General features: G+C 37.7%; 1 protein-coding gene across 1 annotated transcript; it reads right to left on the bottom strand.

Annotated features, from left to right (window-relative positions):
* Positions 1–916: 916 nt before the first annotated feature.
* Positions 917–22717, bottom strand: LOC129377197 (ankyrin repeat domain-containing protein SOWAHB). Its single transcript, XM_055056989.1, has 12 exons — positions 22448–22717; positions 18471–18532; positions 16781–16996; positions 15371–15493; positions 10687–10743; positions 10237–10338; positions 9412–9423; positions 8279–8281; positions 6485–6571; positions 3735–3807; positions 3412–3507; positions 917–2477 (listed from the first exon to the last, which is right to left on the bottom strand). Exons 1-12 carry the CDS (start codon positions 22581–22583, stop codon positions 2305–2307), a joined length of 1140 nt encoding a protein of 379 aa, XP_054912964.1. The 5' UTR covers positions 22584–22717; the 3' UTR covers positions 917–2304.
* Between the last annotated feature and the right edge of the window lie 1997 nt (positions 22718–24714).

Below are 24714 nucleotides of genomic sequence, written 5' to 3'. Positions count from 1 at the left end.
GGACATTGGGCCCAGTGCTGTCCTGACTCAAAAAAACAAAGCTGAGCAGGCGCTGGCGGGAGGCTGCGCTCTCATGGAAATGAGCAACCAAACCAACAATGTAGCGCCTAATCTCCTCAGAGAGGGGAATCAGTTACACAGCAGTATGCACCCCTCAATGCTTTTCATTAGTCAGCGTGGTACTGAAACAGTCCCTCTGCCCTCCTGCTTCACATACAAACACACACCCACACACACACACCCCCACACACACACCCACACACACACACACAGACAGACAGACCTAACCCTTATATGTAGTCACAGAACTTACACATACATGCACTAGAAACAAGGTGCTATCCCCCCATTCTCCAACACAACAACAGAAGGGTTAAAATAAGTGGGGCAGAGGCCTGGTGTGGGGGTGCAAGGCCTCAAAGCATGGGATTAAAGTTAATGTGCCCTCCCTGGGTTATAATCTCTTCAGAAGGGGACTTTGTTTGAGGGGCTTGAGGGCAGTGAGATAAGTATCTATTACAGAAACTCCCCTCTTATCCCTCCAACATCCCCGCTTCAAAAATGAAGCACAAAAACACTTGCCTCTGTTCCCCTCTGTGTTGTCTGATATCTAAGATCTAAAAGCAAGTGCTGCCCCTTTTTCAGCTAATCAGGAATTAGGAGTCCAAAGCTGTATGGAAAGTCGGAGGGGGACATATTTACTCCATCTGCAGCCCTCAAAGTCAGGTAGTTAAAATGAGATCAAAGCTGCTCTGAATCTCAGGTTACTGGGTAGAAACGAGGGAAAGAAAGTAAGAATACAATCTGAAGATGCTGCAGATTCCAGCAACTTCAGATTCTATCTGGTATTTAAAATAAACTATTTTGATGCATCAAAGTCAAGAATCATGAGAAATCAGTTTTATATAAAAGAAAGTTTAATTCAAAAATAATTTTATGATATAAATATGGTGGACAAAAGCATACAATGTTCAGATTACACGACTTAATAAGGCAGACTGCAAAAAAATGATGTTTCAGTTGTAAAATAAATTAAAATAATGAAAATCAGAATAGTGCTTTTTTGTTTTACAAATGTTGACAAGAACTATAATGTACAGAACATGGAAAAACATTTTCATGAAATCTATTCTAAGTAACAGAGAACAACAATGCCATAAAATGCTAAACATGCAAATCAATGGCTGAAATGCAACACTGTCATTAATCTTGTCTGAAAACTCTGAACTACATGTTTCTTTGCAAACATTTGCAAAGCCAGAAAAGTTTCCCCAAAATTGTCCCAAAGAAAATTTAGTGTTTATGAAATTATAGTAATGACTGCTAGAGCAGAGTTAGCTTCCTCATTGTGCCTAAGGCCAGATTTGTTAGGATTGTTCTTGTGGGATATTTTTATTACATTGTAATGAAAGGGTACATTTTAAAAATATATTTAGAATAAAGTTTAAAACAGGTTAAGTATTAAAATAAGGTAGGACTGAATTTTCAACACTTTGCCTTTTTGCGTTAAATTGGTGCTCCAAATATTTTAACTCTAATACATTTTTGTCTTTAATAAAACCTGGAGCAGGTTTGATCCTTGTGACACCAGTATTTTTGACATGTCACAAACCAAAGGTTTATTTTTTTTAGGTTATGAATTCCTAACTTGGCACATTGTAAAGCTAAAGCTGTAAATTGATACTATCTTTTGCAAAATGTTCACATATTTTTTAGGAACAAAAATTTTAATTAATAACTGAAATAGCAACAAACCTGTTTAATATACATTTTAACAGAGTTGTGGGTTTGTTTTCTCATAATTCATTCTGCAATCCCTAATTCCTTGTAAATTTTAACTAAAAAATATATAACTTGAAAATGTTTTCTTGTTCAGATTTTGAACTCAGGAGACGCTAAGAAACTAAAACACTGAATTCCAACTAAATTCCAGAACACGATCAGTAACTAAATGTTTTCCATTCACCTCCAACCTCTCCCAAATTACACTAAATGAAAATGTTAAGCTCTGACAATCCTGCAGCCTGAACTGATGTGACCCTGTAAGACGTTACATCATAAGTAACATTTAGTAACATCATTAAAACTTTGCAAGCTTCAAAAATACTTCAGTGAATATCATAATGTACATAGGAATAAAGCAGCACGTTCAAATTTGTACTTAACGTTGCAGCATCTGTGTTCCATATTGCCTTCTAGTTGTGTTATTAACCGCTTCCAGGTTATGTGTCTGCTCATATTATATGCAGTATTGTTTGGTCTGTGTGTGTGTGTGAACAAGGACAGTTAAATGGGTGTTTGTCCTCAGCGGGAGAACTTTCTGGGCCTGAAAGGAGGGAGGGCGAGCTGATGCGACGCCGGCCTTTCCTCCTCTATCGGAGCCAGCTCCTCCGCTGAGCCCCACTTCTTCTTGGAGTGAAACAATGACACCAATTTCCTGTTCTTGTTCCTCTCCCTGGCCTGAGCAACTTGAAATTCTGCAACCGAGAAAAGCGAGAGATTGAAGTTGATGGAGATCCGCAGTATCAAAACGAACTACCATCCATCAGGATTCTGAATGTGATTTTATTGAAATGCTTCATAATGGTTTCTACTGGTTATACTTTCAGAGAAGCAACATTTTTACCAAAGTGGAATTTATATAATGGATATTATGAACTCAACCAAGAGATAATTTTTGTCTGCTCAGAGTGTTGGTGATTATTTTGTAAATTTTCTTAGACAATGCCAAATATAGCAACTCAAAATGACGTCTGCAAAAAGTCAAACTGGAAACTTCAAAATGATCAAAATCAGTAATAGATGTTCTCTAAGATATTGGTTTAGATGTTTTCTATCTTAAATTAGTTTCGCTTAATTATCTTGTTGTTTTAGGTGAAGTTCAAGTTCATTTCATGAGGTTCACTTCTTAATTAAACTATTTATAAGAAAGAAGTTAAACGTCAGGTACAAATAATCCAGTGGATTTAAGTGAGTTTCCCAACACTTACTTTGCAAACAAAATAGATTTAAATGTAAACTACAAAAATTATCTTAAATAACATAATTTAAAATAATACCATTATGTGGGCAGGGATCAATTTCTGGTATCTAGACAGAAAATGCCATGGTTTCAAAATCTAAAAAAAATCTGCCACACTTTTATTAAAATTCCAGTTCCTTTTAATAATATTTTATTACATGAGGACTTATAAGTCAGTGATTCCCCTCTGACACTATGAGCTGTTATTCAACTGGCAAAGGCAAAAAAAAAAAATCTCACAAAACCATCAGCTTTGTCTGAAGTTTAAAGAAAAAATATACAACAAAAAATAATCTTTCTTAATATTTCTTTTAGAAACAAATATTAAGAAAAACTCAAAGCCGTTTTAGTTCTAAGAGTTGATCAGGAAAAAGGGACGAAACACTCACGCAGGTCGCAGTCCTCCGGGGGACCTTCAGGGTCTTTGATGTTGAGATAATGGCCGGGAAGACGGCCGCTGTAGTCTCGGACGTTTTCTTTTGCGCCTGATAACATGAGAAACAAATCCCCAAAACACAGAGAGTGGTCAGGAAAGACAGGCCGCATATAATCTACTTTACTGACACCTTACACCAATGGCTTATCGCGACAATCTGAGAGCTGAAGGTAAACAACACTTCCTGGAATCCGATGCCGAGCAGCTGGTAAGGCAACACTGACATTGTAGTGAAATGTAAAAAATGCACAATTTAAAGTGTGGTTAAATGTTTACCATAAGTTCCAATGAGTAGATCAAGAATGTGACGATGACCATGCAACGCTGCAATGTGCAGAGGTGTATATCCCTGCAGGAGAAGAAAAATACTCCAAAATGTTCATGAGGAAGCTTTAAATATGTAGTAACTCTAAATGCAGCAGATACAAAGAGTTGGTTAAAGTTTTACTTTTAGAGAGCAATTCTGCTGAAGTAATGGAAGGTTTTAATACCTACCCCCTTGAGTTTCCCATGTCCAAATGCATCCAATGAAAACATCATGGAAAAAAAAAGATACAAATTAGGAAAGGTTATGGAAACACCAGATAATGATAAAAACATAATTGCTCAGTAATTCGCTGAAAATTGCACAGCCGTGGACTTGCATGCTGGCAAACAGGCGCTCTGTTTTGGGAGACAATTAACATGACATGACATGATTTATTAGCGGCGTCCTCCTGCGGCCCCACCGCTCTCTGCTGTAATCCATTTGCACAGCTGGATCTTCACAGAGATTTTTAAGGGGCATTACATCACACAGGTGGGGGAGAGGGGCAAAGTGGGGGCACCTCAGCAACCTTTCAAGTCAAACGTCCTACTGTACTGCACATCCCTGTCACCGCCAGATGAAAGGCTGGTTACTCACATGCTGCAAGAGAGAAGAGTGCCGCAATTAGATCGGTGCAAAGAGCGCAAAAATAAACAAACTGTGCACATTTTAGGTGACAGACACAAACAGGATGAAGTGAATATTAAAAAATTGTAGATATTAATCTGCAACAGCAGAATGAGCTATGGTCAGTTTTTAAACATAAAGGTCTGTGTATTAATTGCTTTAAATTTATGTTTCTACAGGGGAAAAGGGGAAAACTGGAGCTTAATTTAACCAATTTTATATTTGTCTTGGAGAAATTACAACGTGAGGTTAAAAGAAGCAAAGAATGAAAGAGAAATCTCATCTAAGCTTAGGTTATTTAATAATGTGTGATCTTCCAAGAACTTTTGGCCTTATGAGTGTGACTATAACTGGAAAAGATATCTTTTACCATCCTGTTAATTTTTGATGTAATAAAGTATATCTCCTTTCTTTTACTTTACTTTTACTTTTTCATTAGTTTTAATTAGCTCAGATTTGGACATCTTATTTAATGGTATTGGATATGTCTTGCCTTGATAAGAAAAAGTTCTAGTGACACTTTTAGTGTCCAAAACCGCAGACTTTCACATGTATTTGCAAGTTTCCAGATGATAAAATATTAACTAACTATAATAAAGAGTGAGCAGGACCAATCAGACCAAGTAAAAGAGGATAGCTGTGAGGAGCACGAGGTAGAGAAACGGTTCAGCCTGGACTTGACTTTCTTATTTGAGGTGGGAAACAGGAATTAATGTTGTACAGTCTGACCTCAGCAGAACACTCACTATATTGTTCCAATGTTTAAGGAGATCAAGCATGTTTACCAAGGAATCTATTGTGGACGTGTGATTAAGTGCATGTTTGGAGCCTGAAGGCTGTTGTGCTGTCAGGAAATATCCATCTAATACAGTGAATACAGTGCCTTGCAAAAGTAAACACACCACCAGCTTTTTTGTATATAGCTACATTACAATGTAATTAATTCTGTTTTATGTAATCCATGCAAAATACAAAATGTGGATCCATTGGGATTTTTCATTTTATAACCGCATTTTGCTGCAATTACAGAATCAGAAAGTCTTTTATGGTGCATTCACACCAGTCCTGTTTAGTCCACTTTAATCAATGTGTTTGTCTAGAGAGCCTGGTTCATTTTGGGAGGTGTAAATGTGCAATCGAACTCTAATATGGACTCAAAAAGAGAACTCTGGTCAGCCTAAAAACCTACGTCTTGGTTTAGTTGAAGTGACCTCTGGTACGGTTCGAATGCATATGTGAATGCAAGCGAAGAGCTCTCCAAAAATAGGAAGCGTATTATAGTACATGATTAACTGTTGCTCTTAATAGATCATTAAGAGTTAGAGTCTAACAAATTTACTTACTGGCTGCAGTTTCGCAAATCTACAAATGAGCTAGGAGTGGAGCATATATTTTTGTTTATTGCTTTAGCCTCTTTGCTAACTTTGAAAATGTTTAGCACATTTAACTTTCTCCAAATTATTATTTTTTTTCAAAAAATATCTTAAGAGCAATTGTTTTTCTTGATGTTTTAGAAACTTTGACAAATAGGTATATCAGCACCAGAGTTAGCAAGACTCAATGACTATTAAACTGAAACTATGAGTGAAAGGTTTGTTCATGGAGCGCAACCGGGTTGATAGGCGTGTAATAATAAATTTGTTCCCTTAGAGGACGATACAACATGATCATATTTAGTGCTTTAGCATTAGCTTCCACCAAATAGCTTGTTTGAATAACAATTTAGCGTTAGCAGAACTAATGTTGATAATTAGTGCTTTGGGGTTAGTGCAAGAAGCTTTTTAGATAGCAGTGCCCACCACTGCTTAAGGATATCAGTACAGAGGTTGTGAACTAATGTATGCCACATTTTTCAGAAATGTATTTTATGGAAAATTTTTCTTCCACTTCATGATTATGTACTATTTTGTATTGTTTTACCACATAAAATTGCAATAAAAGACAGAAATTTGTGCTGGATTATGTTGCACATGACCTATTAAGAGCAAAATAGTCTGTAAATCTTTGTTTCAAAAAAAGCCATTTACTTTGCCAGATTTGCATTAAGTTTAAAGAGATCCACCTAAAACCTCTCCTTAAAAATGTTACTTACAGATTTAGTGTTGACATCTGCTCCAGCGTCAGCCATTAGGACAGCCATGTTCTCGTTGCCGTGTTTGGCGGCCCAGTGCAGAGCGGTCTGTTTGCAATAGGGAAAAAAAAAAAAAAGGTGTTACACATATAACAACTGTTGTAGCATTTTTACAAGCTGCTATGCATCTTATTGGCTGTCAGAGGTCAGAGGTCCAGGTGTATGTAGAGAGGAGTCTATGCATGGAGGAGCGGTAAGAAAAGGGGAAGGTTTCCTGCCATCTAACGCAGCCTAATTACAAAACAACACAGCACTGTGCTCACAGTTGGAGGGCCTGGCCGCCTGTCACCACACGGAAAGATTGATGATGTTAGTGTGACCCTGGGGAGGGGAGACCTACCCAGACATCACAGCGCTACTGTCAGCACACGTCGAGGACAGAAACCCGAGCCACCATTCGCACAACAGACACACCCACACGGCGGCGTGCATAGACGCTCGGATGTGAAAACAAAAACACACATGAACCAATAAGGCAGAGTGAAAACATGAGTTTTACCATGTCCACCTGCTGGACCGCAGCTGTGATCCCCTGTTTCTCCTACACTCAGAGATGTGTAATTATGGGCTATCAACAGGTAAAATCTGTGTAGGTGCAAATGTCAGCTCAGTAACCACATCCATCCCTTCTGCCATCTGACCCTTCACACAGCAAATCAAACAGCAATCATTTCACAATTGTATATTAACAGTGGATGGATGAAACAGCTTTGACCTCTAGTTGTTATTGAGCATGTGCTGCTGAGAAACAGCTCCACACTTTATTCACCAATCAAGATGAGAGCAATAACATTTGTAGAGGGGCAGTGTTATGTATTTTCCAGACACATGGAGCCATTTTATAGCACAATCAAGTAACTATGTTCAGTTGCTATAAAAGAAATGTGCGTATTTTTAATTTAATGCCTTGAAATTGAGTCTTTGTTTCTTTAACCTAAGATTACATTTTTAGGTTAAAGAAAACATCATACTGCCATAGAAGCTGAGGTACTAACCTTCAGGACAATTACAATTTGCTTGTTTTCATAATCCAATGATAATATTGTACAACTGCATGCTGTTCATTGTTATGAACTGTAAAATATATTGTATGATCCCATGCATAAAAAAAGTATTCACCCCTTGATTCATTTGTAAAAGCAATAAAAATGGTAAAACATCCAGCAGGGTAAGAACTTTTTATAGGCACTATGTGCAGCTTAAAGGGATAAAAGCTGAGGCGACAGATGTTTTTCTTATTTTACCTTCCTGTGTGTGAAACACAAGGCAAATAGTGATTATTTTATTACTGTCTGAATGAGTCTTTTTCTCTTTACAACCTCTGATCACAATAATGTACAACAGGGTCATCCAGCAGCCAATAACAGAAACATCCGCTTTTCGTATGGCTCCATCTGACGCGTCAGAGGCTCAGATTGTGACAGACGCAGCGTGGTTGGAGTATCTCCTGATCTTCAGTGTCACATCAGAAGACAGATCGTCCAAAGTGGTGCTTGACAGGCGGCTGGCTGGGCTTCCCGGTGAGCAGGAATGATGTATGAGCCCCAAAACAGGATGCTTGTTCCCTCGTTTCTGTTCCTTTTCCCCCCACTCCCACTCCCACCCAGCTGTCGGATCACTCAGGGGGCAGCACTGAGTCTCCCAAAGAAGAAAGTGGTGGCCAAAGAAGACTCATAGTGACAGAAGTACAAAGACCTGTCTGGTCTGGATGTGGAGGAAAGATGGAGAGGATTGATGGGGAAGTGATGCACTTACAAACTGTTTGTGGGAGGAAGTCCGTCACAGCAGGAACGGAGGCATGCGTCACATGGAGGAAGAGAAAAATATGGTGAAACTTTGATGAGAACTAAATTCAGATCAGATAAGTCAGTCCACCTTAAAATCTTAAATGTGCCAAAACATATCCATGCTCATTGAGGTTTCTCACATTTTACTACAAAATAACTCCAAACTTCAAAGTATTTATGGACCAACATTATCCTTTGAATCAAAAAGGATAAAACATGTGGTTTGTGTTGGATTGTTACTCCTTCCTATAAAACTTAGCAGTGATAGCATCAGATCAAATGTTCTATTTCTTAGTTCTTAGGTTCTGTTCAGGAGAGTTTTGGTTACTGTTTTGATTTTCGGTATCTCCCTGTGTTATCTTCACCTCTGCTGAGCAGTGTCAGGTTGAGAGCGGAAACATCAAAGAGCCCTGAGGGGGACTTAGCACCTTCCCAGGGACACATGCAGCATTGTTCTACAATTAATCCCAGCCTGCTCTATTACTTTCAGATTATCTTTAAATGGGCAAAGTCTTTGTGAGGCATTAAGACTCTCCTTAATCTGGACCCCGCCGCCTCCCCAGCTCCCAACACTTCAATGGCAGCCAAGCTATCTTGTCCACGGTGGAGATGGCAAAGGCTTAGGGCGCCTCTTAGAAGGTGGTCTGCCATGGCCACAGGACGGTGTGAGAACTGTGACACGAGGGGAGGGACAACAAACATGAGCTCAAATCTCTTAAGCGCACTGGGAGACAAATAAAGGGATTTAGGTTGTCAGGGGGCCACAGGAGCTAAAAAGCTATCTTTCATAATCCTTTTGATAGTGGACCTTTGAAATGCGTGATCTGGATGAAGCACTGAGGAGAAAGATTGTTGGCAGTGGAAAAGTAAAGAGCAGGTTTGAGACTGGAGAAAAATGTTAAAGACAGTAGAAAGTGAACTTGAACAGATGAGGCCTTTTTTTTTTAAATTATGGATGGAACTTACCCCCTGCGAGCAGTAGTTATGGTCATAATCAGCAGCCATTATGCGTCGGAATGTGGGAGTGAAAATCTTCAGGTTAAACAAGAATCCAGAACAGAGATGATAATAACTCTGCTAAAAATCCCTCAATATACTCACAGAGGTGAAGTCCTGGTTTCAAGAAACAAAACGAACAAAAAAAACAACAACCATGAATTAATCAAATTGCACATATTCACCAATTTCATATTTTTTAAAGAGATATGTTTGATCATTTTAGTACATCTGTACTTCTCATATTTGCAAGTTTATCTGTTTCATACCCAATTTGTTCAGGCAGGAAAAAGTCATCTACCAGTTTATTGGGACATTTTGTGCCTATTTTAATAACCAATGACCTAGACACTCAATAACTGAACTTAGTTACTTGATTCATTAAATCACTTGAAAACCAAAAAAAAAACACATAAATCAAATAGATTAAACTTTTATGTACTGAAACTTCAGAACGCAAATCTATAAATATAACTCTACAAGGTAAAGTAGATGCATTACACTTTCAGTCAGAAAAGGTTCACGAATGTCAGAATTTTGTATTTCAAGTAGAAATTTAAAATTTAGTGTTGAATAGAATGCCCTCTATTTACACAACAGTTTCTGAGCCACAGACAGGCTGGTATGTAATTAAAATGCACTAGTCAGTCCCTCCTGTTATTGCAAATTCGCTTATCAGTCGCAAATCTTGCACAAACATGCAATTTTCACAAGTCATTGTAACTTTTCTGCAAATCTGGCCAATCACCTCAATATTTTCTGTACATCCATCTTGCTAGACCAATCACTGCAGCTTGTTGTTTATCACAAAATTTGCTACCTTGCCAAGCCTATTTGTTACCCTCATCATTCCAAAACAAAAAATCCCACTTTTATTTCTTTGATTTATTGCAATTGCTCTTTATAAGCCAGGCCATAAGAAGGTGCTACCTTTTTATTTGCCAGTGAGGGTTCCTGCATGAGCAACTGCGAGAGATAAGACACTCGAGCGGTGGCAGCGTGGTAGATCCACTCTTTCTCTGTAGGATCCAGCTGCAACAGAAATACATCCTGTTGGGGACTCTTTTTGACAATGCTGAGACCACAAACCTCTAATCCATTTCCAACAAGCGGCAGAGTCAAGTGACACATAGTGGGAGACACCCACGATCACGCTCCGTTGAGTTCAAAAGTTTTACTCCTCATATTTGTTTAACGGGGACCAACACCACAGGCAAGGTGGGTTTTATTTGCAAGAGGCAAACCTTAAAAAGGTCATTCTGAATGTAGACAAAAGTAGAGCAACTTTGACTTTGTGAACTGTGCTGTTAATATGTTTTACCTCTTTGGTAAATATTAAGCAAAGGGAAGAATATTGGAAAAGGCATTACAGGGACTTACGGCGACAGAAGCGGAGCCCATGCTGCCAGTGGACTCCTCGTCATGCTCCGACTCGGACTGAAAACACAAACCAAACCAGAGCATTACTCATCTGTGACAAAAAAAAAAAGCTGATCTCTGACACGGCTCAACTGTCCTGGGGCAGACACACGCTCACTGGTCACACTGCTGTGCTGTTTTCCAGCTGATGTGATGCGACCAAAGGAGTGTCAGACAGATAGGGAGGTAATAAGAGAGCGAGGCAGAGGTGATGCTTTCACACATAGGCGGTAATAAATAACGACCCGATTAAAAATTAACAAGAAAAAGGAAGGCAAAAAGATTTTTTAATCCATTTAGAGCTCAAGAGAAAACGCCAGCCGTTTATAAAACTGTCATTAGGCTGATTTATGGGAAGTAGGAATTTTTTCTTTCTCTTCTCAACTCTTTTGAGGAACTCACAAATTGTTCTCAGATCACACAGACGCATGACGGTAAAACAGTGAGTCCTTTAATGTCTGCCACCCCAAACTGCCACATGTCAACATTCTGAACACGAAAAGTGGAGGCTCGGTATTTATCCAGCCTTTTCCAGTCTGACAAGTACTTTTTTTCATCCCGTCTTTTAGAGACCAGTAATAACAGGCAGAAGAAACAAAATAACACTGGTGGTCATGAAAGGATGGAAAGAGAGAGAGGGCTCAAATTTTCTCTCAGCATTTTCCCATTTTATTAAAACCACAACAGCTTCTGGCCTAAAACTAGAAATTTTGTCATCAGCTATTAAGAATAACTTTTGCTCCTATTTGATGCAGATTGTCAAAACTAAAATAATCCATCATACTTTTCCAAGACTCAACGTAAAATATTTAGGTGATTTCTTGACACCATTTGTATCCATAAAACAACTTGAACTTATTAAACAAGGGGAGCTTTATGCATTTTCAGGCACATAGTGCCATTCCCTAACATTATCAAGTTACTATTTAACTTTCAATTTTTATGGAAATGCTACATATATAAAATGTGACTTAAAAGGAAATTTTACATTGCACTTTGACCCCTTGATTTGTCTGCTTAAGAGCCACCTCTTTTTCAACACTCCCATTCAGTGCAATGCTCCTCCATTTATGTTGTTTACAACTTTTCTTAGGAGCGCTGGACTGAGAAGTAGTTTTTATGATAAACTCACGCTTCCACTAAGCATTTGCTAAGTGCTGCTGCCGCTAGCTTAAAGAAACTGTGTAGATGTGTGTGTGTGTGTGTGTGTGTGTGTGTGTGTGTGTGTGTGTGTGTGTGTGTGTGTGTGTGTGGGGGTGTGTGTGTGTGTGCGTGCGTGTGTGTGTGTGGGTGTGGGTGTGTGTGTGTGTGTGTGTGTGTGTGTGTGTGTGTGTGTGCGTGCGTGTGTGTGTGTGGGTATGTGTGTGTGTGTGCGTGTGTGTGTGTGTGTGTGTGGCGGGCGGAAGGTGGCGACAGTCCAGGTATGTTCTTGATGAGAGATGTGACACTATAACAAGATATAATAATATTCTCACTTCAAAATCTAAAAAAAATCATACACAATTAATAATTGGTATTTCTTCAAATGAGTTTAAGAATAAAAAATGCATAGGACAGTTAAAGTGGCTTTACAATTGCTGTGATGTAAATTATGCAAGTACTTTATTTACACATTTAAGATGTTAAATAAACATCTTAAATGTTTGTTTTACAAAATTAATTTGTTTTACAAATTAATTTTATATAAATAGTGCATGACCACAGAAATTTCTAACTCCGTTTAAAACTTTATGTCTGACTTTTGCTGTTTGTTTCATTACGGTAAAGCAGTTTACTATGTTTATTATGACATTGATTTTTGTCAAGTTAATGAACTGAAAATGTGTGTTTTAGATTAATGTGACCAGGATTGTGTATAATAGATTGTATTTGTTGTGCACTCAAAAGGTCTCAAGCATGAAAACTCACAAAAGAACATTGGTACAAAGTATGAAAAAAATATCTTTAAGATTTAATTTTTGGGATTTAGTTTTGTTTCGTTTTCACATTTTAAAGTCTCAGTGACAAATCTTTATGGGAGCATCTATCTTTGTTACTTTTACGCAATGTTGTTACTGAACAGGCAAAACATCCTATGAAATGTTTTTATTAGTGAATTTGAACTGTGTTGTATTCCTACTGATATATATAAATGACCTCAGTCTAAACAAGGTTAGCAAGTCCTAAAACAGTTAAGGTGGAGAGTCATACTCTTGATAAACACACTTAATCCAGTTTAAGAGTTATATTAACAAAGTCCAGCATGTTTAATGTTTCCACTGAGAAGGTCATGAGAGCCACATGCTATTTTTTCTGTGGGTCAATTCTCTTTGCAGTAATGAGCACAAATGGCTATTATCTTTCTAAAGCCTCCACCAACGCTCCTGCTTAGCATAACAACAGGCAGCTTCATTTAAATTCAGTTTTTATCCACACTTAGTGGCCTCACTTTCTGCTACAACCTCCTGAAGTATGAAGATCTGGGTAATTTACTTGGCTCCACCTGGTGGGTAAAACAAGGAATCACTTAGGGCTATGAAGGCTTTTCTTGCTTCAAATATGTTTAGACTGATGCTAGAAGCTACCAATGAATTACTTTTTTGTTAAGTTAATAATAGAAGCACTATAAAATGGAATAACCCAGGATGTACTACCCTCTTTATTGTTTTCACAAATCAATCAACAAAATGCTGGTTTTAGAGAATCCTTAAATGTCAAAGTGAAAACTGATTTCTATAAAATAATGCAGTTATATACAAATATGCAACATCAAGTAGATTTGACTGGGCCACTCTAGACTATTCATCCTGTTCTCTTCAAACCATTCTGGGTAGCTTTAGTTGGATGCATCAATTCATTATCTTGCTTCTCCGAAGCAGTGCAAATGGAAACAAATTGTCCTCCAGCATTCCCAATAAATTGCTAAATCCATTGTATTTTCTGCCTTTCAGTCATTGTGAAAACAGTAGCACCAATTATCTGAACATTTTTGCAATCACTTATTTTATGCTTTTTATTTAATTATTTGATTTAATTATTTTTGTTGAACACAGTTCAATTTGACAGTAACATTTTTTTGTCTTTTCATTTGCCAAAAAAGCCAAATTTTCCTGATCATGATTAATTGGAGTTAAAGGGTCAACCATCCAAAGGGACGAGTAATTTTTAAAGTCACTGTATCCTTGGTTCCACCAACATCAAAGCAGTCCAGCTGTTAGATGTTTGAACATGTGCACTACCATCCAGAAATTTGAGAAAGATGATGTAATCTCATAATACTTCCAAGAAATTATGAAATGAAAACCTTTGTGAAAATAGTCAATCATCCTGTAGAGCTTTCAGTACTCTGTTTCTGAAACATTTCACAGTGATATCAGCATAAAAACTATTTTAAAAAAAATACACCACAATTATGCGCATATCTTTTTGGATATTGTTTAACTCTGGAGTGCATGCACCAAGACATGCACTCCATCTAATAAATTTAGATGCCCAGGCTAATAAATAGAACAAACATCAATCAAAAGTTCATATTTTAAGTGATCTTCATACTGCACATAAAAACGTTTGAAGGTGAAAAATGGCTCCAATCAGAGACAATTCAGCATTTGATTAGTGGTCCTCTTGTGTTAAGTGCTAATCATATTTTAAAGGGAGTTTCAACAATGATTTAACATTAAATTGACAAAGAAAACCCTAGTAAAAATGTTTACAGATTGAGCGTTCAGTTCTTTTGAGATTATTTGTTTTGAGTTTTCATTAAAATTATGATCAACTAAAAGGTTCCGACCCAGAATGGGGGTTGAAGTAAGCCACCAGTACCCTGATCCACCTTTGAAAGTAATTATAAAGCCATAATCACTCTGAACTTCACAGGGCAGTACAGGCATGCGCAACAAATGTGATGTATCCAAAGCACTACATTTCTCCCGTAGGAAAAATCCCACACAATTTTGCGCAGATGAAGGCTCCATGGTGTAGGCTCCATGGTGTAGGCCACACCCCTTTTGTTCTTATTCAGTGTGAAAGCACAAAAGATTTATGGTGAAAGTAACTTAATAGGGAGGTTCATAGTTATAGCTAGCTGCATTATGTCAGAAACATAACCTGAAAGTGTGCTTGTAATGGACATGGAGGTAAAGCTGGACTCTCAGTCTGGCACAAGCTCCTGTTTCCCTCCAGGGACAACTGAAGAGAACCACAGCCAATGAATTCTGCTTGTGCCTACTCAGCCACCACAGGATCTATTTGACACCACATGGAAAAGTAGGATCTATGGGTTTCTGCTAGGAATAAAACTGTAAAACTTGAACTTAAAAGAACTGATAGAAAGACATCACTAGGAGTGAACCCTGGGACTTTTTGAACCCAGGATGGAAAACTTCACCAGGCTCGGACAGATTGATAGCGCTATCTGGATACTTTAATGACTGCACTTAAAGCAATACCAATCCTATTTTTATGCCCTGGTGTATCATGTTCCCCCATTACTGTCTGATTCTAAAATGCACAATGGTGTTGGGATCAAAAGCTTTTGCTAAGCTAAAACAGGCTAGATTTTAACCACACAAATCGGCATGTTTTTCACAGAGTGAATCAGCATGTAGAAGTCGACTTTTGTGGCTGGTTTTGCCATCTGTATGGTTAAAACACAATTTATTTTTACCTTTGATGTTGAATCTCTGTCCAGCTCATCCTCCCCGTTATTTAGTGCTGAGGAATCATTGATGTGGGCAGGAGAAGGTGGGTGTGAAGAGTGATGGACACTGTCTGTTCCAGCCTGCTGTTCCTACATTAGAACACAGAACATTCAGCGTAAACAATGACGCAATGCAAGAAAGCAAATCTGCACCACAATCAGACACAACTTTTAGCATTTAAAGAAGTCAATTAAGGCTTATTCTGTGATCTTCAAAGCAAATGTATGTATTTACTACTAACATGTTTCTGTCTTGCAGGATAGACCTAAGAATTGTTGTCTGAGGAGAATCCCAACAGATTTACTTTCACAAGTGGAGAATTATGGCTTTATCTATAATACTCAACTGGAGGAAAAACAAATTATTAGAAAATGTTTTGACTTTATTTCAAATGCAATGAACATGGAAAAAGGACAAAGAAAAGAGATGGGGCAAAAGTTAAAAAGGAAAACAAAAGATAAGAATAGATGAGAGAAAGAAGGATGAAGAGAGTTACAAAAAACACCATATGTGTCTGCTTCTTCACTTAAAGAAGCAGACATAGAGGAAGTGGAAGAAAAAAAAGACCACCAAATGAACAATACATTCCTACTCCACTGGTGTAGTGGGAACATACTTATGTATTCGAGCTTGTGTGCAGAATGCTGAACCTTTGTGGGGTGGGGAGAAGCTCTAATACATTATTTTTTGTGATTTCATTGAAAGAAATGGCTTAAATGCATCTCTAACTGCCTAGAATTGATGAGATCCATGCAGTGTAAAAGCATGGTTGGTTCCGTTCCACTGTGTGACTACAGTGTTCGCTCAGTTGGATCAACGTCATCATTTTCATTTGCTCTTTCTTTAATATGCAACTGGGTGTGGCCAGCAGATGTTTGCTTTAGTACTGGTGTTGAACAATCATGCGTGAAGACACTTTACCGACAGCATACTGGTGGTTTGATCTTCCAAAATTATGATGAGAGTTTGTCGGTACTCCAAAAATAATATGCAAAATACTTTCAGGGAACAACTCTGAATGAAACCTTGTTGAACAAATCCGGTCTTTATGTGAAGGCCTACAATCTTTGACCCTGTCTCTTCTTTGGGAGGATATGTTGGGTTCACCACAGCAAACTAGCTTTTCATTTTTCTCCATCAGTAGTTGTCAATGCAAACATTCATTCATTAGGCTGACACAGGCTGGAAAGGAAAGGCTGGATGCACCAACAATGTGGACATTGTTCAGACTAAATGCATAAAGAAGACACATGCAGAGCTGCACCAATGGCAGATATAAAGCACGTTTCAGAACCCAGTATTTGTTCCTGCATCGTAACGCCTCATTCATTTTATTTTTTTTTACATTTTAATTTGAACAATAACCTACAACTCACCTCTTCATCAGGCTCTCCACATGACATTGGCTCGTCCTGCTCTTCTCTCTTGGAAGGAGATGATGTCAGGATGTAAGTCGCCTCCCGCTGCACAGCAGCTGTGACTCTGGCCAGGTTCTGATTTCTTTGAGCGTTTCTGTCTGTCTCATGATGTCTGGTTTCTCTCTCCTGCAGCAAGTTTCTGTACTTCTTCTTTAGGACGAGATATTTCTCTCCCTGAAGGTTAAACAGAGCAACAAGCCTTTAAAAAGGATGATGAGAAGCCTTGGCTGCTGGAGGCTCTGTCTGTTGTAGCAAAGACACAATGTATTGTGACTGATGTAATGCAAAAGTTACACAGCAAAAGCAAACTGTAATGTTGGAAAATTCTGTTTTTAGATAAAATCTCTAGACCAGAAAACAAGCTTCATATATAAACAAATCAGCACAACAGTCAAGCATTTCCATTTGGCAGTGCAGTGACCCATTTTTTTTAAAATAAAGGATTCAGATAACTAAAGGTTCATTTGGAACAAACATGAGAGATTAGATTTACATGACACTGTCAATTTGTTAAGTTGCAATAACATTTGTTGCAAATTTAAACACATTTTCCTAATTTTTTTTTCTTTAATCCTGCTCCTTGTGAGGTTTGTGATCCCTATAAACAAAATCAATCTCAATTGCAAGGCTGAAAAATATTGGGAAAATATTTACTTGCATTACTAAACATCAGCATGCTAAACACCACCACCCTCCTAGCTTCAGTGAAAAAGCGTTTAGTCCTTTTGCCTGCTGATGTCAACAACGTTCTCCACATATATGTTGACACCTAAAGAGAAAACACAGTTATGGCCTAATGTGACACAATTCTGATGTTTAGAAACTCTGCTATATGTCTTCTGGACATTTAGGACTAGAAATCAGTGGTGTCAAACTCCAGTCCTGCAACTTTTAAATGTGTCTCTGTTACACCACACCTAAATAGAATAATTAGGTCATTAGCAAGATCAGTTCTGGAGAACTGATGCACACAAGGAGGTAATTAAGCCATTTAATTCCAGCGTTTTGAACCTATGGCACATCTAAAAACTGTAGGGCATCGGCCCTTGAGGACTGGAGTTTGACACCTAGATTAACCAACCACTTGTACTTAAAAGTTGTCCTGAACAAGTAAATTGTGCCACTTGCTGTTTTACTGATTCGCTTTTTGTATGTTGTCTATTGGTAATGTGAAAAATTAAACTATCTGTTTAAATTAAAATAAAACTAATTAGATATTGCCAGGTATGAAGCAAACCTATAGTTATAGATTTATGTGTATTTAAGGCTCCGTTATTCACAAAGAGATATGACAAGGGTACTATTTATACAATTCCAGAGAAAAATATGTACAATAAAGCAAATAAAAGTAAAAACTTAAAAATAAAAATTGTTTTTGATAAAACATACATATAATAACAAATCCTCCTGATTTTATTTGCTCAGCAAATAAAATTATCATTATGGGAACATTAACTAAAAAGTAGTCTTTCTAAACATAGAAAAAATGTAGCTGCAGTCTCAAGAGGAAACACTGAGGATGAAACTAAATCCTCTGACTCCTCGGTTGTAACATGTGCCAGTTCTGAGTCAGCATTCCTCACAAATCGAATGGGGAACTTTTTCCTAGATAGTCCTTTTTCCACAAAAGGTAAAAATATTCACTTACATTCTCTGACTTCACCACAGCGATTCGGTCGATGATAAGCTTGAATTCCTCTCTGTATTTAGCTGCAGAAAAAATATGAGAGGTCAAAAAGATTGAACCTGTACGGATGGTTGAGCCATATTGCACACACAGTTTCATGAGAAAGTATTTCCATTTGCTATTTTTACTTTTTGTCATGAACTGCAATGTGTTCTTTGTTTTTTAAAACTATGGTGTAGAAAGGACATAATTTATGGTTTTAAAACTTTCACAATTAAAAATCTGAAAAGATGTGGCAAACAGCAGTTTTTGATTGACACCAATTCTACACAATAGCCATGATCTTTGACTGTTCCGTTGTTACGCTAAGCTACTAAATATGCATTAAACCAGACTAAACTAGGCCTTTTCAAAGTGTGGGATTTGTTCATCCCAATGGGGCCATGCTTTGGGATAATAGGGAGTCTTAAATTCATGTATTTAAAAAGTAAGGACTTAAAAAGTGTTGTTAATTTTTTTTAAAGTAAGTTGGCCTTAAAGACGTTTACCACAGATCGTAAATTTTGCGATGACACGACTATTTAATTGCACATGTTTTTTGTTTCTCATGGGACATTTCTGCCAGGCAAACATTTAAGTTGCACTGAGACATCTTTGATGCATTCATGACTCGAGGCGGTTGAAGTTGAAGCTAATTCCTTGCTAATCAAACTCTTGTTAGCTTTTCTGCAAGAGGATAAATTTATAGATACATTTATTGCCAGTTGGCTGAATGACGTTTTTTTTAAAAAAAACTGGCTCACTTTTGTTGCCAACCCATATTAGGCGAGATGCATTTGTGCAAAAAAAGACGTTTAAACTTGGCACAATGGGGTTAATGCTGTAAAAAGCCAAATGTAGTGTATTATAGTAGGATTACACAACCATCCCCTATATTTGTAGTTTTTTTTTTGTCTCAAATTTCATTCAAGGTGGCATTAAAAAGGTCTTAAGAAGTCTTCAATTTGACTTGCTGAAACCTGCAGATACCCTGGGTGTGTTCCTTTGGTCTTCATAGTGCTGCTTGTTATCTAAAAAACATCCAGCTGTAATTGTAATGACTAAAAAATAAATTACACACATGTTTATTACTAATATTCTAATTAGATTACTTCTGAAGGCAATTGGTTGCACTTGTTTTCATGCAGGAGTGTCAGAGAAAACATGATGTGACTTTTTTTTACAAAAAAGAAGTTAGCAAAGAAACTGTATATTATCTGCCCGTGTGGGTTCACAACCCTTAATCTAAACAGAGAGGAAGTATCTTCAGTCTTTGTGCAGCCCAGTGGCAAAAACCTGAGTTATTTCAAAAGCCTCAGCTTATCTGTCCTGTGGGATAGAGCCCGTCAGTCGAAGTTATTTGTTTACCTCTCAGAGCAGATATGTCTGGCTTGTGCAGGATGTGTGATTAAGAACACTTTGCAAACATAGGTATTCCCTACATGCCTGTGGTAAACCAGGGCTTCCATCTCGGGACATGTGAAGCATTTCCTTTTCTTGATGAGAGCTATGCAACGAGACAGTTGGGCAGCTCTCACAACAGGAAATCCACAGGAAGCAGCTGTTTACATCTGTCCCAACAAAAGAACCTCCTGCCCAGGGCAGTAACACAGTACACAAACTAGTCATTTATTAGCCAATGGTCTCCACAAAAAATCCAACAACCCCCTCCTTCACATATTTTCCAAACCATGTCCCAGTTTTAGCAAGCTGATGAAAAAGCGCCCACATTAAAGGGTCTATATCCAGTCATGCATGCATGGACTTAATTATGATTAAAACACTATCATTACAATTACAACATAAAATGCTGCAGCCACATGCTACGACAGACTTAAAATGTGTGGGAAGCACTTTTTCTAATTGGACAGCCATGTCAGATGTCAGCGCTCAAAACCTCTGTCAACAACTGCAGTGCTGACACGGCATCTGGACTGTACATGCTGCAGACACAAGGTCACTTTAGATAATCATTTAAGGGGGTTAAAACACAGCATGTCTTCATTTCGGCCTGTGTGGAAAGTATAGGCACTGCAGAATCGGAGCTAAGCGCCATGTGTCTGGTTTTGGTTGATAAAGCACTACATCCTGGACCATCTGTTTTATCTAATTCACTCATAGATGAAGAAAAGAATCCTTCAATTATAGGTTCAACCTGTCAGAGTGAAATACAAAATATTAAATCATTATTGAATCATCTTTAGCAGCCATAACTTTCAGTAGTTGTTCTCTGTATAAACTTACGAGTCTCACATTGCAGAGGAATTTTGACCCTCTCTCTTCTGTCGCTTCAGTTCACTGAAGGTTTGCGGGCATTTCTTTTAGCACTCTTCTCTTAAGGTCACACTACAGAATTTCACACAGTTCGAGGTCTGGGCATGATGACACTTTGATTCATTGCAACACCTCATTTTTTCCTCTTTTTAAGTCATTCTATAGTAGACTTCTCGCCGGTGGACTGATTTTCATAAATTTGACTTTGGATTTACTTTCTAGGACTGAGCAACTCACAGTGACAGCATGTTGTAGTAGCTCTATGACATTAATTCTGACTTGGTCTTTCTGCAGACCTTTGATAATTTTTGTTTTTGGTTGAGGCATCAAATGTTTGGCTAGTTACTCCTTCTGTCTTTGGATGCTGTGCAGCTGGAAGGATTTTTGCTTGTTCTTATTCTCTTCTACTTTTAGATAGTTTTTATTATTTTGTATTCCTTCCAAACAAGCATCTTTAGTATTTTTTTAATTGTCCTGACACAATTAGAGAAAAAAAAAGACAATATGCCTTTTCATACAGTTACAGTTACTACTTGTTTCAGTTTTATGTCACATGTACAAACTTGTACCTTAGTGGACATGTCATAATCTTTGGTTGTTTTGTTTTTGATCATTATCTTGTTGTTTGTTATGTTCAGTAGATCCTGCTGTTTTCAGTTCTTTTCTAAGAGTTCATTATTGTTAGTATGGTGTTGCCACATTAGTTGATTCCTTTACTGTTTGGTTTCTCACTTTGTGTTTGGATTCTGTTTTTTGTGAATTTAATCTTACTGGACTGATCATTTCAACATTTCAGTCTATTGATATGTAAAACAGCTGTGCATCCTGTCCTCATACTTCCCAATGAAGTATAACTTTATGATGCTCCAGCTCCAACTCATAAAATCCCAACAAAACACACTGAGCTTCACTGATGTACCTGTGACAATTTGGGAAAAAGCTCAAGCAATGTGAAGCCATTACATTGGCTTTCACAACTAACAGTCAGTTGTGGGAGCCAGCTGACTGGTTAGTCGGCAGTCAGTTGGCCAACTAACTGATGGCTGTTTTTGACTGTTTTTTAGCTGTTTTCCCAGCTAAAAAAAACTATTTTTTTAGCTGGGAAAATTATGCTATTACTTAAACTGTTTCTGTTTTCGGGAAAAATCCAAAGAGTTACTCAATACCCATTAGTCACTTGAGTCCAAAAATGAGTAGAACTGCAGTGCTAGCAAAGAATCAGGTCGATCTTGCATAATCTTAATATATGTGCGTGGATAAAAACAGATATTTTATCAGTAGTTTGTAATGATCACTGAGCTGCTCCTGGCAGGAACTGGGGGGTTCATGTGACACTGCATTTTTGCTGATGGGTCTTCAATGTTGTGACCAACGGGCTCGTGGAAGGAAATGACACAATTCCTGCTGAAAGGAGTCGGGGGAGTGAATGGGCGCTTTTTAATGCTAACCAGATGTTGGTTTTACAGACGGAAACAACGCAAAGATCGCAACAAGGCTGCCTATTACAGATAAATGTGATAGTGTAACAAAAATGCTCCCAGATTCAAACTGAACCAGAATAGACAGACGCACGCGGGCGGACGGACGATTCTTTCATCCTCACCGACAAGCCGCGCGACCGCATCACGCAGAGTAAAATCACCCCGGTGGTCTCAGCTTAGTAATGTCACATTCAGTCTACTTACCGCGTAATTGCGGGTCACTGTGGCCAATGAAGGGCTTGAACGTCTTCAGCATATCTGCATTTTTCACTCTGCCGGAGTTCCCACCGGCAGAGAAGAAATAATGTAACAGCGACTCCTCAGTCACATCACCCATCATCTCACAGCCTCTTGTTCCTTTTTCCCGCTGATATTCTTTGTCTTTTGGAGCTTTTGCTACTCTGCCATAACGCTCTCTGTTGGGCTAATTAGCTCTACTACATGTCTAAAGTTCACTCCACCCAGACGAGCTGACCGCTGCTGCGCCTCCTTCTGTTTAACCCTTTAAGTGCATCCCCTTCATGGGCGTTTAAGTATCCCCCACATGTAAATGTAATCAAAAAATGAATTGATGTCAGTTATTGAATTCAAAAGCTGAAACGCACACGTATGCGTTATTTCAAACATTTCTTATTGAAATTAATCCCTTTTTATTGTTCTTTCTATGCTGTGGAGTTGGTTTCCCTCAAAAAGAGATTTTATCTCAAGGGTCTTCCTGGTGAAATTATGGTTGAATTATTATAAAGCATATAGCTACATCCATTACACAGATTATTTCAAGTCTTTGCTGCTGTAGATGTTATTGATCATGGTTTACATCAAATAAAATCCAATCCTCTGTTTGTCAACATAATTTTTTTTAATCTTACAGAAGATTAATTAAAAGCGTTAGCCAGCTGAAAAGTATGTTTATGTACCATGTTGTAGGAAAAAGTGAGCTAAGATGAGTCATCCCTGTTGCTAGGAAACAAGAAAATATTGACATCATTCCATGAAGTCTGTAAAAAAAAAACTATGAGTAAAGTGGTTAGACCTTTATTTAAAAAAAAACATTTCTGACTCTTGAAAGTAAATTTAGTCTGTCTGTTTTGAGAGAATTAGATTTTGACTACAATAGATATTTAAAATTAGTTTTATGCAATAATTGCTTTATCTATGAGCTCATTAACCTAGAATAAAAATGTAGCATTTTAGTTGTCATCACATCATATTGGTTGTTAAGTCTGATGTGTCTTATCTTTTTCTCAGCTATGATTTATTGGTTCTCTTTCGGGTTTCGGTCAGAAAGCTCTCTGGCCGTTAATACAGTGACATTGTGGAAGCCGCCACAAAATGATTATTAAACAATCTGTCAGTACATATGGACGTTTATGAGGGTGTCAAATCTGGTGGAAAATTAAATCAACATCTCCATAAACTTTGCAAAATGTGTTGTTTGTGCCCCTTTTTCCGTACCAAATTTTTCTTTCCACTCAACTTTCTTTTAACATGCTTGAATGGAAAGCACTGTGAATAATCACTTTCTTTTTGTGTTTTACCTTCCTTGTCAAGTCAGCCCTCTATCCCCCTAAACATTGGACTAAACATTGTCTTAACATGAAAAAAAATCTTTGCTGATAAACTAATTTTCCTAAATGGAAGTCTAAACATTCTTTATCAAAGGCAAAGAGTCTAGCCTCTAACATTCCCTGTTCTTTCACAGCCAGGTCTTTGAAATACTTAAAGGAAGTTATTTTATATTGGTTTATTTAAAAAACTAAGTGTATATGTTCAGTCATTTTGCTTGTGTTAGATTTCATTTCCAGTATTTTGATTCCCTCTGGCCCTTCCAATGAAGTTGGCCATCCTGTCAGGTTTTCTCGCACTGGAATTCACTTCATTTTAAAAAGGAAGTAATTTTGTTGCTGAGATGACTGGGAGCTAAATAGAAGGGAAAATAAATATGTAGTTTATTGGATTCATTTGATGAAATGTGCATGACTAGATTTTAATTATTTCTTTCTATAATTTACCGGTACTGTTCAGAATCGAGTCTTGCAGTTTTTTCACATTTTGTCTCATTACAACCACAAATTTTCATGTATTCATTTCTTATTATGGGTCATAGAAAAATGCTAAGTAGTTCAATGTTGTTAAGTTGAGAGGGAATTAATTAATACACTTTTTTATAATTGTTTACTTCTAATACAACTTGTGGCACCTGGATTTTTATCGATGGGTATCAGAGAAAAGAAAGACAATAAATATGGATACCACATTCATTTTAATAAAACTAAACGCAAATCATTGTTTTCTGTGATTATATTTCAGGTATGTTGCATTTGGGTCACTGTTTTGAAACCACTGGCTACCCCCTCCATTGTGCACACCACTGATAAATCAGGACATCCACTCAGCTCAGGTATTAAGCACAGAACACACTGTCAGATTAATTGAGCGATTGCAGTGTAAATATTAAATGTACCGGACTT

This window comes from Poeciliopsis prolifica, unplaced genomic scaffold (genome assembly GCF_027474105.1).
Source record: "Poeciliopsis prolifica strain line A6 unplaced genomic scaffold, Auburn_PproV2 SCAFFOLD046, whole genome shotgun sequence".
Classification (NCBI taxonomy): domain Eukaryota; kingdom Metazoa; phylum Chordata; class Actinopteri; order Cyprinodontiformes; family Poeciliidae; genus Poeciliopsis; species Poeciliopsis prolifica.
This window is presented reverse-complemented; position numbering and strand designations above follow the sequence as displayed.